The sequence below is a fragment of the Stegostoma tigrinum genome, chromosome X (assembly GCF_030684315.1).
Source record: "Stegostoma tigrinum isolate sSteTig4 chromosome X, sSteTig4.hap1, whole genome shotgun sequence".
Classification (NCBI taxonomy): domain Eukaryota; kingdom Metazoa; phylum Chordata; class Chondrichthyes; order Orectolobiformes; family Stegostomatidae; genus Stegostoma; species Stegostoma tigrinum.
Genome location: NC_081404.1, coordinates 6029931 through 6047688, shown reverse-complemented (window position 1 = coordinate 6047688; position 17758 = coordinate 6029931). Strand labels below are relative to the sequence as shown.

At 42.2% G+C, this 17758-nt stretch overlaps 1 protein-coding gene across 4 annotated transcripts in view; it reads right to left on the bottom strand.

The window, feature by feature from the left end:
• pou6f1 (POU class 6 homeobox 1) overlaps positions 1 to 17758 on the bottom strand; it is a 186346-nt gene that overhangs the window by 45737 nt on the left and 122851 nt on the right. For all 4 annotated transcript variants that reach the window (XM_059643392.1, XM_048523309.2, XM_048523308.2 and 1 more), the window contains 2 exons: positions 12399 to 12512; positions 6732 to 6950 (listed from right to left, as the gene is read on the bottom strand). In XM_059643392.1, coding sequence (XP_059499375.1) covers positions 6732 to 6950; positions 12399 to 12512 — 333 coding nt within the window. The remainder of the gene's footprint in view (positions 1 to 6731; positions 6951 to 12398; positions 12513 to 17758) is intronic.

Here is a 17758-nt window from a genome sequence, read left to right as displayed (position 1 = left end):
GCCATTTCTCTACTTTCTATTATAAGTTTTTCAATATCTGTCTCTAATGGACCCACATTTGTCTACGCTAATCTCTTTACTTTTTTAGAAACCTTTACAATCCATCTTTTTGTATCTTTGCTACTTTATATCTTGAACTTTTCTTGGCTCTTTCATTGTTTTTGCCATAAAGGAACGTACATTTTTTTGGAACCCAAGATCTAATCTATAAATATTAGGCACTCTCTAATTTTTTCATATATTTTTCCAATTCAGCACAGCCAACCTCTTCCTCATACCTTCATAATTGCTCTTGTTTAGATTGAAAACTCTCATTCTTCCAAAATATGTCATATGTCTTTTAGAAATGCAAAACAGCAGGCTATGTACAGATTGCTGCATGCAACACCCTCCACCCCAGATCCCCAAGGGAAAACTCCTGGTGGGTCTTTCCACTGCCAGCGGTAAATAGGCACGCCAAGGCATGTCTTCGCAGTGAACAAAGGCAACACCATCTCTTCCCCTTTGTTTACTGCCAAGATACGCCTTGGGGTGCCTATTTACCGCCAGCCGGTGGAGATCCCCACCAGGAGTCCTCCCTCTTTCCCTTGGGGATCTGGGGTGGAGAGTGTTGCATGCAGCAGTCCCCTGTAACTGCAGATTGCAGCGGTTCATGGACTCTCAACCCAACTGTTTGTTCTGCGGTGCAGTGGAATCTTGGATGATGTGTATACTGGTTGAGGGCATTTGCATTCCCTTTTTAATTATCTAAAGGATCTTCTCCTCTGTCTTTGGTTGCAGTTCAGCACTACGCTCCTGATCTTTGGGAATCCAGTGCGGAGGGGTGCAGGCAAGTCAGAGGATCTCCTCACGGGTCTAATCCTGGGCCTGACCAGGCTGACTATAAACAGAACCAGGTAGTGGATGGTGGATGGGATCATTTCTGCCAACTGTCTGTTCCTCTTCTGCGGTTATGTTCGAACCTGGCTGTCCTTGCAGAGGGAGCACATGGTGTCCACCAATGCTCCTTATGTCTTTAGGAAGAAGTGGAGTGCTTTATTTTCCCATCCTATCTTCCCTTTTACTTTTTCTTTCACATAGGCATTGCCCCTACCAGGCTTTGCTTGTTACTGGTTCCCTGGCCACATGGGTGTTTTTCCTGGTGGTGGAATAGTGAATAAAATGATTTCCACAAATGGTGTTTTTACGAGTCCCTGCAGAACATACACAATATGGTTGCTGAGGGGACGTATAAGCACTGCTGAATAGCAGCAGTGTGGGGGAAACAAAGAAAACCCTTGCTTCAGATGGCCCATGTTCATAAGAAGCTGCATGTCTCAGTGGTGACAGGTCCTTAATAGCACTACAGCTGTGATTCGTTCCATGGGCTCAGTAAGTGTCCTGGACATATACCTTTCATATTCAGGTAGTGCATATACTCTGAAACCCGTAAGGTGGTGTATTTGCTGGGGGTTGCAAGTCCTGAGACCTGTCCAGAGGGTCCAAAATCTTTAAACTTTTTACAGTGATGGATATTGATTCTTCTAGTGTCACAGCTGCCGCTGACAGCAGCGCCTATAGGAATCCAAACCTCTCATTTTCATCTAAGGAATTCCATTTTCTTCTTCTGAGCCCTCCAACTTTGCAGCTAAGTTGGCATCAATGAAGAAAGGAGCAACTGTGCCCTGGGTGCCAGGCCTACAGCTTTCCTGTAACATCTCTCTTCCCTCTGGTACTGGAAGGTTTCAGCACAAACTACAGATTTCTCCCTCAGGACAGCTAGCAGCCTCTGTAACTGGAGTGGAGTCAGGTCAATGGGGACTGGAGTGGACTTGGGTCAGATGAAGTGTGTAATTGAGTTCAGCTCCCCCCCAGCAGCTATCACGGGGAGTCAAACTCAATTACACACTTCAGCTGACCGGAGTCCACCCCAGTCCTGGTGACCCAAGCCATTCCTAATTGGACAGGAATCTCTCTCAATAACAACTCTGGGTTCACCCTGTGAACATCCCATCTTTATTCAGTTTCCCATCAGAGGCATGTTCCTGACCCAAAAACAAATCTGACCCCAGTTTGTTTGCTCAATGGCAAATATTAAGCCCAAAACTCTTGAAATGTGCCCTCTTGTTTTTCCTCAAATTATGCTGGAAAACAACTGAGTGCAAAAAGCTAATGGGAATGAATAAAGTTGACTGAATAGTGCTGTGTCATCCTAGAGAGGTCCACTGGACAGAAAACTTGCATACTGGCTCTTCTGTTATGTCTTCCTTTTGCTCAGCTGGCTGCTAGATATATATCACACCTAAGCTGCTGCACAAATAGAGTCATAGAGTCATACAGCTGTATAGCGTGTAACAGACCCTTCAGTCCAACTCACCCATGCCAACCAGATATCCTAAATTAATGTAGTCTCATTTGCCAGCATTTGGCCCATATCTTTCTAAACCCTTCCTGTTCACGTACCCATCTAGATGCCTTTTACATGTCATAATTGTACCACTTCCCCTGGCAGCTCATTCCATACATGCACCATCCTCTGTGTGAAAACTCTTTTAAACCTTTTAAAACTCTTTTTCCCTTTTAAATCTCTCTCTTCTCTCCTTAAACATATGTCCTCTAGTTTTAGACTCACCCACCCTGGAAAAAAGACCTTGACTATTCACCCTATCCATGCCCCTCATGATTTTATAAACCACTATAAAAAGTCATCCCTCAGCCTCTGACACTCCAGGGAAAAAAAGCCCCAGCCTATTCAGGCTCTCCCACTAGATCAAACCAGCCAACCCTTGTAAAAGTTTTCTGAACCCTTTCAAGTTTAACAACATCTTTCCTATGGCAGGGAGACCAGAGTTGAACACTGTATTCCAAAAATGGTCTAACCAATGTCCGGTACAGCTGCAACATGACCTCCCAAATCCTATACTCTCCACTACCTCCAACACGATGCCACTATCAACTATGTTTTTCCCTTCCCTATTCAGAATTCTGAAGGACCAATCCAACCATGCTATTCTGGTCCATTCCTTCACCACACCTCACACACTATCCTCTTCCCATAGCACATTTTCAAAAATGTCTAGGAAACATAATACCTGTCTAAAGCTCCAGGTGAAACAGCAGCGTATTTCTCTCAATTTTGTTTACGGTATTCACTGCTCACAATGTGGTCTGGGCAGATTGCTAGTTGATTGGTCTGGGGACACCTCCCTTCAGTCTGCAAGTGCGAGCCTGACCTTCTGATAGCCTGACATCTTAATTCTCCACCTTGCTCTCACACAGACAGCTCTATCCTCAGCCTCCTGTTTTCTCAATGTAAAGTTCAATGGCCAGTGCTTCAGTATTTTCCTGGGCACTTTTAAAGGCATCTGGTTTCAATGCTGAATTTGATTGTTTCAATCTCTAATCTCTGACCCTATTTTGTTCCTTTATCACAAGACATCTTTTGCTTTTTTTTCTTGTCCAATTCACACTCCCTTTGGCCCTGCAACTCAGCCATTTTATTATTAAAGATCTGCTGTCTTCTGCCTGATCACTGATCTTCCTTATGAGAATAGGAGAATATGAATTAGGAGCAGAAGTATGCCATTCAATAGCTGACCATGTTTTGCCATTCAATAAGATCATGGCTGATTTGCTTGTGGCCTCAATTCTACTTTGCTCTCTACTGAAGATGTTTAACATCATCCAGGACAAAGCAGCCCAATTGACTGGCACACATCCACAAACATCCATTCCTTCCACCACTGATGCTCAGCAGCAGCAGTGTGTACTATCCACAAAAGGTGCACTGCAAAAATTCACCAAAGATCCTTAGTCAGCACCTTTCAAACACACATCCACTTCCATGTAGAAGGACAAGGGCAGCAGATTAATAGGAACACAACCCCCTGCAAGTTCCCCTCCAAGCCCCTCACCATTCGGACTTGGAAATATATTTGTGTTCCTTCACTGTTGCTGGGTCAAAATCCTGGAATTCCCTCCCTCAGGGCATTGTGGGTCAACCTACAGCACATGGACTGCTGCAGTTCAAGGCGGCAGCTCACCACCAACTTCTCAAGGGGCAACTAGGGTCGGGCAATAAATTCTATCCAGCCAGCGGTGCCCATGCCCCAAGAGAGAATAACAAAATCCCTCCATACCCTTGGATTTCTTCATTAATCAAGAATCCAATGCAGCTTTAAAAATATTCAATGATACTGCGCTCACCTTCTATACAGACTTTCAAACCTCTGTGCGAAAAGATTTCTCCTCAACTCCATATTAAAAAGAAACTGTCCCCTCGTTCTAGGTTCCATCACAAATGAACTATCCTCTCAGCATATGCCCTAAGAAGCTGTGAGGATCTTGTTATGTATCAATAAAGGACCCTTCATTCTTCTAAACTCCATTGGAAATAGGCGCAAACTGTCCTACCTTTCCTCATTGGATAACAGCCGTACACCATCCCCGCCTCAGTTGCGGGAATCAGTGAGCTTTCGTCGAGCTGCTTCCCTTTTGATTTTTTTGCCCAACATCCCCCTGCTCCCTTCGCTAATCCCTTTCTATTGCTTAAAACTAATTATGTTTGTAACTTTTTTCTGTTCAGCTCATTGACTTGAAATGCTGTCACTGTCTTTCTCTCTTATTTCGTAAAACAGACAAAGGCAGGACTTGTACAATTAAAAGCAGTGCCTTATGTCGTGCTGCAGAACAGAGACCTAGGGGTTCAGGTATATAATTCTTTGAACTTTGCGTCACATATAGATAGGGTGGTTAAGAAGGCGTTTAGCACGCTTGCCTTCAATTGCTGAGTCCTTTGAGTATAGGTGTGGGAAGTCATGCTGAGTTTGTACAGGACGTTGGTGAGGCCTCTTCTGGAGTACTGTGTCCAGTTCTAGTCACCATGTTATAGGAAGGATATCATTAAGACGGAGAGGGTTCAGAAAAGATTTACCAGAATGTCGCCAGGAATGGAAGGTTTAAGTTATACAGAGAGGCTGCGTAGTCTGGGACCTTTTGCACTGGAGTGTAGGAGAATGAGAGGTGACCTTAAAGAGGTTTATAAAATTATGAGGAGTACAGAAAGAGTTAATGGTTGGTGCATTTTCCCCTACGGCGGGGATTTCAAGACAAGAGGGCATATTTTGAGGTGAAGGGAGAGAAATTTAAAAAAGACATGAGGGGCAAAATTTTTTTTACATAGAGAGTGGTTTGTGTGTGGAATGGACTTCCTGAGTAAGTGGCAGATGCCAGTACAGTCACAGCATTTAAAAGACATTTATATAATTACGTGAACAGGCAAAGTTTAGAGAGGTCTGGGCTAAGCGCAGGTAGGTAGACCTAGTTTGGTTTGGGATTATGATAATAAAATGTGAGGCTGGATGAACACAGCAGGCCAAGCAGCATCTCAGGAGCACAAAAGCTGACGTTTCGGAAGCTGACGAAAAGTCAGCTTTTGTGCTCCTGAGATGCTGCTTGGCCTGCCATGTTCATCCAGCCCCACACTTTGTTATCTTGGAATTCTCCAGCATCTGCAGTTCCCATTATCTCTGGTTTGGGATTATGTTTGGAATGGACTGGTTGGAGCAAAGGGTCTGTTTCCATGCTGTATGACTGCCACAGAAGATGGTTGAGGCCAATGTTTTCAAAAAGGAGTTAGATATAGTTCTTGGGGATAAAAACATCAAAGGGTGTGGGGAAAAATGGGAACAAGATACTGGGTTGAATGAGCAGCTGTGATCATATTGAATGGCTGTATAGGCTTTCAGGGCCTACTCCTGCTCCTGTTTTCAAAGTTTCTATATAGATTTCTGTGTAGATTCAGTGCGTTTACCATGAGAAATACTATCACATGCTGCAGGTGAAGCACTGATGTAGCACAGTGCTGTACAGCAACGTGCCTACGCCACGTTGTCGAACAGAGAGACCTCGAGGTTCAGGTACGCAGTTCTTTGAAAGTTGTGTCACAGGTAGACAGGGTGGTTAAGAAAGTGTTTAGCATGCTTGCTTTCATTGCTCAGACCACTGAGTATGGGAGTTCAGATGTTATGTTGAGGTTGTAAAGGACGTGGGTGAGGCCTACTTTGGAGTACTGTGTGCAGTTCTGGTGACCCTGCTATAGGAAGGATATTATTAAATTGGAGTAGGCTCAGATTTACCAGGATGTTGCCAGGGCAAGAGGCTGGTGCAGAGAGTGACAGGTTGACAGGTGACCTTAGAGATTTATAAAATCATGAGCAGCATAGACGGGGTGACTAGCAAAGGTCTTTTCCCGAGGGTGCAGGAGTTCAAAACTCGGGGACATATTTTTGGAGTGAGAGGAGAAAGATTTGAAAGGGATCTGAGGGGCAACTTTTTCACTTTTTGTGGATGGAATGAAATACCAGAGGAAGTGGTAGGTGCAAGTACAGTTACAACATTTAAAAGACATTTGGACAGGTACACGAATAGCACAAAATTTAGAGGGATATGGGCCAAATGCAGGCAAGTGGGACTAGTTGAGTTTGGAATTATGTTCGACATGGATGAGTTAGATTGAAGGGTCTGTTTCCATACTGTATGACCTTATAAAGTAACTGATAACTTAAGTACATTTCACAAGAGTGGGGTGTATATTGTTCTCATAAACGCCACTGAAGTCAAAGCGAACCTTTTTGGGCACAAAGGCACTGTTCTTCATGTATTTTGTAACGTTTACATGAAATGTAATTTCAAAAGATGGTGCTCCCAGAAGCAGAACTTACTGCATGTGAAACCAAACTAGGAGACATTACCTGCTGTGCCGCTTTTACAGGTGAGAGAGGTACTCCTTGCCGGCTCAGAACTGGCACAAACTGGTTGCTGATCACAGTTGCAATCACTTGCCCTTGGGAGTTCAGCAGCATCTGTGGTGTAACCGCTTGCACTTGTAGGCTCTGTGCTGCCACTGCTGTCACTGGGTTGGTTGTTGTTATTGTTGTTGGGTTCATGACTAAAGGAACAGTTCCTATGACCTGCATTTGAGAATGACAAAATCAGTCATGGGATACAGTGAAAAATAGGAACTGCCAAAATCAGAAAACTTCTGCCGTGAGATTTTACAAGAATTCCTTATTTGGCTATTTGCTTAAGTGGTTTTCACAGTCTATTTTTAAACAATGCGCTGAATAGAATGAGATCACTAATTTCCACATGTTGACTGTACTAGACACCATATCCTTTTTATTTTTAGACTATGGACGAAAATGGAAAATATGGGCACTCTTTCAAAAAGAGAATGGACAAGGAGTTTTTCGCAGCTTTGGAAAAATACATGAAGTTAACTGATGTGTACGAGACAATGGGGCCATGGATTCCAGACGAAGTGGAACCATTTGTTATGGGTTCAGGAGAGCTCAGCATAGCAACAAGCCTTTAATTAGTCTGGTTACAACTGAGCACAGTCTCTGTGATGGGAGTGAAAGACAGAGAAGCAAGAAGATCTCCAGACGTTAGCTGCATTAATCTCTTTCTCTCTCCCCACTTCCTTCAGTTGCTGTTTTCTCCAAATTTCTGTTGAAAGAGCAGAAAAACTACATTTGGAGATGCTGAAAGAAATAATTCTAAAACCCAAATACAACCAGAAAGACCCCAGGTCGAACTAAGCAGCCAGCAAACTACAGACGCATCATCACTGCAGGTCTCATCCAAGAACTGAAGACCGTGGAGCCAAACTCTCTAGTTTTGTGACTGTGAACCAGAGCACAGAACTGTATTAGAGATAATGGGAACTGCAGATGCTGGAGATTCCAAGATAATAAAATGTGAGGCTGGATGAACACAGCAGGCCAAGCAGCATCTCAGGAGCACATCCTCTCTGATGAAGGGTCTAGGCCCGAAACGTCAGCTTTTGTGCTCCTGAGATGCTGCTTGGCCTGCTGTGTTCATCCAGCCTCACATTTTATTATCACAGAACTGTATTGCTCGGTTTGTCCTCCATTCATAATATATGTTTTGTACTATGAATGTCTATGACAGCTTAAAAGAGACAAAGTTCAAGTTACATAAATTAGAATTCCTGTTCTTTTACCATTCTTGTCAAATTTAAGAGTGTAAAAATAAATAGTTATTTTTATTGTTACTGAAGTAACCTGGATGATTTACTTTTATCCTGGGTAGCAGTAAGTCAGAGGCAACTGAGATTCGTGTTAGTGCCGTTGAACCTTCGCAATTTTGTAGCAACTCCAGGAATAGTGAGGCTTGATTTCCACAGCACAATCCCAACTGCATGAAATGTCGGGGAACAGTCGGGGGTGCATGGTAAGTTCATTTACATGGCTGTCTTATGCTGAAAGCAATGTATGTTTGTTAATGCCACTCCTTTGAGGTGATATGGGTGGCAGACACAAGTATCTGGTCAATGAGCCTCCGTTTCTATTCAGTCAGTTTATTTCAGACAAAGTTAAGACAAACATAGTAATCTATATCAGGCCCCATTTGATAAGCAGGAAGATACTGGGAACAGAAATGAAGGGCTAGATGTTGTCTAAAATGTGCCATTACCAACTCAGCGACTAGAATTGTGCACCATTTCTACTTTCTCCCTTTTTGTTTTTCCTGACACAATCATAACTAAAATTTGAAGTGTCAGCCGCATATATGGGAAACACATTCAATTTAGCATTTGTGTTGAAGGACATTGTTTGAGATCACTCAGAATGGATCATTAAAATCATAGAATCATAGAATTGTACAGAACCGAAGGAGGCCGTTCGTTCCTTCGTGTTTGTACTAGCTCCCGAAAGAGCAGCTGTGCATGAAGCCACAGCCCTGTAAAGACTGCTAGCCAATACCCTGAGATGGGCAAACATTGGACAATACTGACACTGTCTGCTAGGCCCATCATTTTCTTACTCTGAAGACCTTTTTTATTATTTTTTCCATATTTTTGACTGTGGGCTAATATGAGGGAGGGAATGTTTTAAAACCAAGGACAGGGAAAGAGGTTGCTGCACTTCAAGAAACAGGCACGGAGACTCAGTGGTTAGCATTGCTGCCTCACAGTGCTAGGGTTACAGGAATTGGGGGGGTGGGGGGGTTGGGTCTGGGTGGGATGTTCATTGGAGAATCAGTGTGAACTCAATGAGTTGAATGGCCTGCTTCCAGGCTGTAGGGATTCTATGAAACAGGTTACTGGAATTCATTGTGTGTTATGTTTACGTTATTGTGTTGCTAGCTGTGGAGGAGGAGAGGTAAGATGATATAGCACTGAGTTGGGTAAGATGCAGAATGAATTTTTATTCAGCAACAGGTAGCTAACTGGTTTGTGCAATTGTGACCAATTACAGATATTGGACATCATAAGTCTGATGACAGCTTTCTTATTGGTACCTGGGGAGTTGAACAGCTTGGTTGTTTATAACAAAGGGAGAGAAACCTTCGGACTATGGACCAAAAAGGTTCCCTTTATCTCTGCAGTAAAAGAAACCTGAAGAAAGCTGTTATTTTCTCTCATCAGTTGGTGTGAGCTGTTGCATTTAATAATTAACATTTGACATTATAATTAGTGTATCATTCGCCCTGTGCCTCCTGCAAAGAAGTGGAAGACCTGGAGAAGAAGATCAGAGTGCAGAAGACTTTTCAAAGCAAAAGAAGCAACTCATTGAACCCTGTGAATGGGGGCTATTGAACTGTGTTTCCCCAGTGTTTTTCCTCCATCCATAACACCAATTTTTTTTTGTTTGTCTATGTGTGTCTGTGTGATTAGGGATTTTAAAACTGGATTGTAGAGCTGTCTTTCTGTGGCTTGAATTTATTCATTTGTAATAAACAGTGAACCTGCTTAGTGTTTTAAGTCAGCCTGATTCTATCAGACAGGTAAACTGGGGTCTTTCAGTACTTTAATTAAACCATATCTTTGTGACAACCCCAGGAATAGTGGGGCTTGAGAATCTACGCACTTTCACAAGTGGGTCGTAACATTACCTGGACAGACTAGGCCCTTCCTACTTAATTGCTCTAGCTTCCTGACTCCTTACCACTGTATTGTCCTTTCTGGTCCAGAGCCTCCATGCAAGCCGCTGTTCGCCTGCGCCGTACAGTAAAACACCAAACGCTGCTGAGTTTGCAAACAGCTGTACAAAACTGACAGTTCACCATTTTGAACTGATTGTGTACTACAGGATTCCCTTTCACCTGACCTTAGTAAAAATGGCTGTGTGTCGATGAATATTCATGATATGCAGATATATTACAAGTATGGACCTGCAAAAGATTGGTGGTACTCTTCAACACAAATATATTACTGACTTTATCTCTGCCCACCATTGGGAAATCAAACTTTCTCATCCTGCCAGATTAATTACACCCAGACAGCAGTCTTCCCACCTTAGTAATCTCCATTAACCACTCCACTTGTCCCAAAGATTCTACATCTCACAGACTTTGACTACTTCAGCATATCAAATAAATACATATAAGTTGAACTTGGGTAGTAGCAATCTCCAACACTTTGTGAAGCCAGAAAATACATTCCAGGTTTTAAAAAAAATTCTAGGTTGTTGTTTGGGGGAGCCAGCAGTTGGTATGTTAATGATTACTGGCTAGGCCACTCAATGCCAGGTCATATGGGTACAAATGGTACACTCTCCATCTGTGTCTTAAAATTGCAATCCAGATTCTCACTGCATCATATGACCCCTAATTTACATAACCAAGAGGACGACTGCCAAAAATAAACAGTTTCTAGTGGTTCAAAGGGTACTCCCTTTAAAAATCGCAGTGGTTAAAAGGCTGGTGTTAATGAAGAACCAAACCTTTGCTGCTGTTACTCCTGCGTTCATGCTAATTTAACCAGATGGCAAGTGACCTTAAAGTAACTGTTGTTCTTACTGCAGAAGTTCCCGGCTGGCTTGACCTATGCAAGAGCAAGAAGAAAGTACTCTGCTCCTACTACAGAATTGTTGAACAAAATAACTGTCTGCTCCCTCCAGGTTTGGGTGTCAGGAGGAACAGTTTATGCATATACTCAGTCAGCCACTCATGCTAAAGCATGCTGCTTGCCAACTGCTGGGTAATGATGAACTTTTCCATCTTAGAGTCGTCAAGATGTACAGCATGGGAACAGATGCTTTGGTCCACCTCATCCATGCCGATCTAGTCCCATTTGCCAACATTTCTCCTCTCTAAACCCTTCCTATTCATGTACCTGTCCAGATGTTTTTTTAAATGGTGTAATTGTACCAGCCTCCACCACCTCCTCTGGCAGCTCATTTCATACCTGCACCACCCTCTGTGTGAAAAAGTTGCCCCTGAGGTCTCTAAGTCTTTCCCTCTCATCTTAAACCTACGCCCTCTAGTTTTGAACTCCTTCTCCCCAGGGGAAAGTCCTTGTCTAGTTACCCTGTCCAAGCCCCTCATGATTTTATAAACGCCTATAAGGTTACCCCTCAGCCTTTGACGCTCCAGAGAAAATAGCCCCAGCCTATTCAACCTCCCCAATCCCAGCAACATCCTTGTAAATATTTTTGGAACCCTTTCAAGTTTAACAACATCCTTCCTATAGCAGGGAGACCAGAACTGAATGCAGTATTTTACAAGTGGCCTAACAAATATGTCTTGTACAGCCACAACAGGACATCACAACTCCTATTCTCAATGCACTGACCAATAAAGGCAAAAGTGCCAAACTATGTTTGAAGATTTCCCATTCAGTAACTATAGCGCCCAGTTCATGTGGACCAAATTCCTTCTTAGCTCACAAAGTATTATACTTTTCCAGTCTATTGCCTTTTTTTTTGACTACTCCATCACCTTTACCTATTAGGCTGCCAAGAGGTTCTGTACACCACAAAGTGTGTGACTGTTCAATCAAACCATGTGCAGCAATTGGGTTCACAAAGAAACAGAAGTTTTTGGAGAAACTCAAGTCTGGCAGCATCTGTGGAGAGAAATCAGAATTAAAGTTTTGGTCCAGTGACCCTTCTTCCAAATGAGTCAACAGATAAGAATGTTTTATTCAACCATGTATCAAGACATGTGACAACATGGAAAGACAGGCAAGCAAAGAATTTTGCATAGATACAGCAATCAAAAATCTGAGACTGTCATCTCGGGGACCCAACTTCAGACTAAGTCACAATTACCAGTGTAACAGTCATAGTTTTTTTTTGCAGGTAAGGGGGGAGAATGGCAGATGTGCAGACAATCTAAACTGTTCTCAGAAAATAAAACCAGTGACAAACACCTGCCTCACCACCATTCAGTAGAAGTACTTGTGACTCACCCAACCCAAGTGATAGTTTCTACATCTTCCTGTTTCACATATAGATCTGGCGACTTTTACTGCTGGTAGTGTGTATTGGGATTTGATGGGAAAGATGGTCAGAATGTTAAGCTGTTCTGTTCAATTTCCCAGTGCAACAAATACATTTTTATCACTGTGTAAAAAAATTGGATAAACTTCCAACCTGGTGCAGACTTACCTGTCCTTGTGCATTAGTTATGATCTGACTTGTAATTCCTTGGAAGCTGGGCACAGCATTTGCAATAACTGGAGTGGCAGTCAAAGAACCCACAAGTGAAGGTTGACTGCTAAGCTATCAAAGGAGGGAAAAAGAAATCATCCAAAAACGCCAAACACAGCTATGATATAAAATCAAAACACACAGGATACGCACAACATTTCAAACTCTTATCCTTTCCTTTTTCAAATGCTGATGGACCTTGCTGCGCATTCCTAGTGTTTAGAATCACAAGAAGGTATAAAGGAGATTGTGAAACAAGCCTCTGCATCTACTTTTTCCACTAAGGACCTCAGTCAGCTGCAACCTGCAAGACAGACATCAGTACAGCAATATACTTAACACGAGGTGAAAGTAAACTAGCATTTTTGCGCTAAGTGAAATAAACTGCCAGGCAACATGGGGTTTACTTCAGAAGATGTGTGTTTAAAGTTCTTAATTCTGTACTTTTGATTGCTATAAGGATCCTGTGCAGGTCTGAAGAGAAAAAAAAACTTGATGATTTCTTCACGCATCTGCTAGCTACTCTGCTACAAGATGGTTAGCGTTCTACTAGTTCCAGAGACCAGGATTGCTGCTGTTCCTCAAAATAAGCATCTGGACAGCCTGCAGCTCATTCTGTCAATTCTCTTTCCAGTTTACTTAAAGGCACCCATCAGGTGGTTCAAACATTGACATTGTTTTTTGAAGTCCAAAAGATATTACATGTTGCTGAATTTTACTTTCTCCGTGGAACTTTTGGAGCACTGATTTCTCTGATTCTGTGCCTTTACTTTCTTTCAATCCATTAATGAAACAGAAACATTTGAAATATTGCAAGTACACTAATGTGGTTGGAAACAATGATGCATGGGATGCTAAGAATACCGCACATCTCAGAAGATTAGTTCTGTTTCAACAGTTGCTGAACGGGTTAATGGCTGGCTCCGTGGATGTTTCTTGAAAGATGCTGGAAAGAACTAACCAGTTTTAAGTTTAATCCATTCAATCCCAATAGCAGTGCTATCAGGATTATGCATTTTAAGTAGTTCCAGGTGAAAAAATTATTGACTGTGTGCCTGATGTGGCACAGCCTCCAGAAACAACATTCGTTCCTGGAGTCCGCATAATCACCACAGATAATGATACTCATCAGAATGGTTTTCCTCTTATGCCTATGAATCTCTGATTGTCACGTCCTAACGTTACAGCTCCTTATCTTCCTGTCCTCTCAGACTTGATGCTGCAACCCTACCGTGTGTAGCACAAGATTTCTCTCTGCATTTTGATACTGAACTGCAATACTTTAACTCCAGTCATGGATAATTAATGTGATGCTTGAATAAGGACATTCCTCACCAAATTATCAAGACCTCAAGAATCAAGAAAAAAAGTTTGGTGTTGGGTCTACAACAGAATTATGGGAAGAATTAAAGCATAAGCAATTTCAGGAGGTGAAGAGACTGATAATGTTCCAAACATTCACACACATTACTGCAAACTAGCCAAATTCACTTTCTAGGAGATTCTTAGATTTTGTGGGCAGGATTTTTAATTCAAATGAGAGAATATGTATGGAGGGGAACGGTCTGTCAGACCTCAACCTCTAGGGCTATGCCAGTTTCCCGATGCTGACACACTAAGTTTAGAAGGCTCCAACAGTAGGTGATCTCTCTGAAAATGGCAGACGGCCCTCTAAAAAATATATCTAGATAGTGGGTCTCTTGTGTCCTATGTCTGAGCCACACTGATGAGAAAAATAGGTTTTTTAAAAAAAAAATCAGGCGTGGAATTCCAACTCCATTTTGATTTAGCCTCCTTTTGCTCTCCCCTACCTCTCTCACACCTTTGATGGTTTGCATTGTCCTTAATAGGCTTTACACAGAATTTATTTAATTGGAAACATGGGTGGTTTACTGGTGGTGGTTAATATAAATGGAAAAAACATATCATGGATGATTTGGTGTTGGGAAAAAAAAACAAACATTCAGTTGTGTGAGTTAACAATGCTGGATATAAAAAAAAGGATCCATGCCAGGACCTAACCACAGCATGGCATCATAAAGATACCAGTGAAGAAGGAAGGCTCAAAGAAGAACCTCAGTTACAGATAATCACTTGTACAGTATCTGCAGAATTACCTATACTCTCTCTTCATTCTGGACAGTGTATTTTGGGGAATTTATTTTTTATTCATTCAAGAAATGTGGGTTTTGCCAGCAGGACACAATTTACTGCCCATCCCTAGTTGACCTTGTTATATTTCCAAGTCAGGATGGTAAGAAGCTTGGAGGGGAACTTGCAGGGGGTGGGGTTCCCATGTATCTGCTGCCTTTGTCCTTCGAGACGGAAGTGGTCGTGGGTTTGGAAGGTGTGAAGAACCTTTGGTGAATTTCTGCAGAGCATGTTGTAGATAGTACACACTGCTGCTGTTGAGCATTGGTGCAGGAGAGAGTGGATGTTTGTGGATGTGGTGCCAATCAAATGGGATGCTTTGTCCTGGATGGTGTTGAATTTCTCGAGTGTTGTTGCAGCTGCAATTATGAGATATTGTATTACAGTCTCTTTACTACTGTATTATAGGTCTCTTTTCCAAACCACTCAAGCGCTCTATATTTACTAGTGCCACATTCCCATTCATTCCTTCATAACCCTTTACTAACTCACTGTTTACTATAATGCGTTTTCATTCATTCATTCATAAAACTGCAATTTTTGCAGGGCATTTTACTCTTGTGAGATAGACTAAATTAAAACATTCCTTCCAAACCCATTACTGCTTCTTCACACTTTCAAACCTTATCAGACCTATTTACATCAAAAGCTACCTCTGAATAAATATCAAAGACTATTAACCTGTTCAGAAACAATACCCTCACCGCCATAGTGTCAACCACCCGAAACTATGGAAAGATTATAATATTAATTGGCTCCTTAGCAACAGTCTGTCTGGACTTGACTAAGTTGTAGAACATCAAACAAGTTTCCTCCACTAGCATGCACCTATTAAATACAGATTGAAAAGGGCCGTGCATCTATTAAATACAGATTGAAAAGGGCCTCTGTCCCCTTTAAGAATGTTACTATCAAAACAGTGCTCCTATAAAATTGCATGAATGAATGAAACTCACACTAGCAAATAGTAAACAGTATCTCATGACCCAGCTGTGGTAATCAGTTTAATATCCTTTATACTTTTATTTAGTGCATGTATAATAGACAATAGACAATAGACAATCGGTGCAGGAGTAGGCCACTCGACCCTTCGAACCAGCACCACCATTCATTATGATCATGGCTGATCATCCACAATCAGTATCCTGTTCCTGCCTTATCCCCATAACCCTTGATTCCACTATCTTTAAGAGCTCTATCTATCTCTTTCTTGAAACTATCCAAAGACTTGGCCTCCACTGCCTTCTGGGGCAGAGCATTCTATATATCCACCACTCTCTGGGTGAAGAAGTTTCTCCTCAACTCTGTTCTAAATGGCCTACCTCTTATTTTTAAACTGTGTCCTCTGGTTCTGACTCACCCATCAACGGAAACATGCTTCCTGTCTCCATATTGTCCAATCCCTTAATAATCTTATACGTCTCAATCAGATCTCCTCTCATCCTCCTAAACGCAAGTGTCTCCAAGCCCAGTCGCTCCAATCTTTCAACATATGATAGTCCCGCCATTCTGGGAATTGACCTCGTGAACCTATGCTGCAGTCCCTCAAATAGCCAGAATGTCCTTCCTCAAATTTGAGGACCAAAACTGCACAGGATACTCCAGGTGCGGTCTCACCAGGGCCCTGTATAGCTGCAGAAGAACTTTTTTGCTCCTGTACTCAATTCCTCCTGTTATGAAGGCCAGCATGCCATTAGCTTTCCTCACTGCCTGCTGTACTTGCATGCTTGCTTTCATTCACTGACGTACAAGAACACCCAGATTTCGTTGTACTTCTCCTTTCCCTAACTTGACTCCATTTAGATAGTAATCTGCCTTCCTGTTCTTGCCAAAGTGTATAACCACACATTTATCCACATTAAACTGCATCTGCCATGCATCCGTCCCCTCACCTAGCCTGTCCAAGTCACCCTGTACTCTCATAACATCTTCCTCACATTTCACCCTGCCACCCAGCTTTGTGTCATCAGCAAATTTGCTAATATTACTTTTAATGCCTTCATGTATATCATTAATGTATATTGTAAATAGCTGCAGTCCCAGCACCGAACCTTGTGGAACCCCACTGGTCACTGCCTGCCATTCCGAAAGGGATCCGTTTATCACTACTCTTTGCTTCCTGTCAGCCAGCCAATTTTCAATCCAAGCCAGTATTTTGTCCCCAATACCATGTGCCCTAATTTTGCTCACTAATCTCCTATGTGGGACTTTATCAAAGGCTTTCTGAATGTCCAGGTATACTACATCCACTGGCTCTCCCTTGTCCATCATCATAGTTACATCCTCAAAAAATTCCAGAGGATTAGTCAAGCACGATTTCCCCTTCGTAAATCCATGCTGACTCTGACCTATCCTGTTACTGCTATCCAAATGATTCGTAATTTCATCTTTTATAATTGACTCCAGGATCTTTCCCACCACTGACGTCAGGCTAACCGGTCTATAATTCCCTGTTTTCTCTCTCCCTCCTTTCTTGAAAAGTGGGACAACATTAGCCACCCTCCAATCCGCAGGAACTGATCCCGAATCTATAGAACATAATTTCTAACTTATTTAGATTATCCAGGTCTAGTATTCTTTATTAACATTTACTAACGTAAAAGATAAAAGGACAAACATCTCTTCATTATGCAAGCAAACCGGACAGACACTCTAATCCAAGTAGCAGCCAGTACTTAGCAAATGTTTAAACAAATCTCCTGCTTCCCTGGGACAAACGTCACACAAACTTGTGTACAATAGATAAAAACTGTATAACACCATAGTGATAGAATTTTAATACATGCAAAAACTGTGTATAAAGAGGCTACTGTAAGAACCATACTTCAGGATTCAATCGGCACCTTGAACAATGCTAATGTGGATGCTCAATAAAGAGGCTATTTTGCCACTTAGCGATTTTGGTCGTTATTTCACACAGTGCCTAGCCAGACAAGTGGGGAGTATTCCATCATACTCCTAACTTGTGCCTCGTAGATGGTGACAGCTTTGGGGAGACAGGTAAAAACTGAAAGAACTGCGGATGCTGGAAATCAGAAGACAGAAATTGCTGGAAAAGCTCAGCTCTGGCAGCATCTGTGGAGAGAAATCAGAGTCAATATTTCGGTCCAGTGATCCTTTCTCAGAACTAGGCCAGAAACATTAACTCTGATTTCGCTCTACAGATG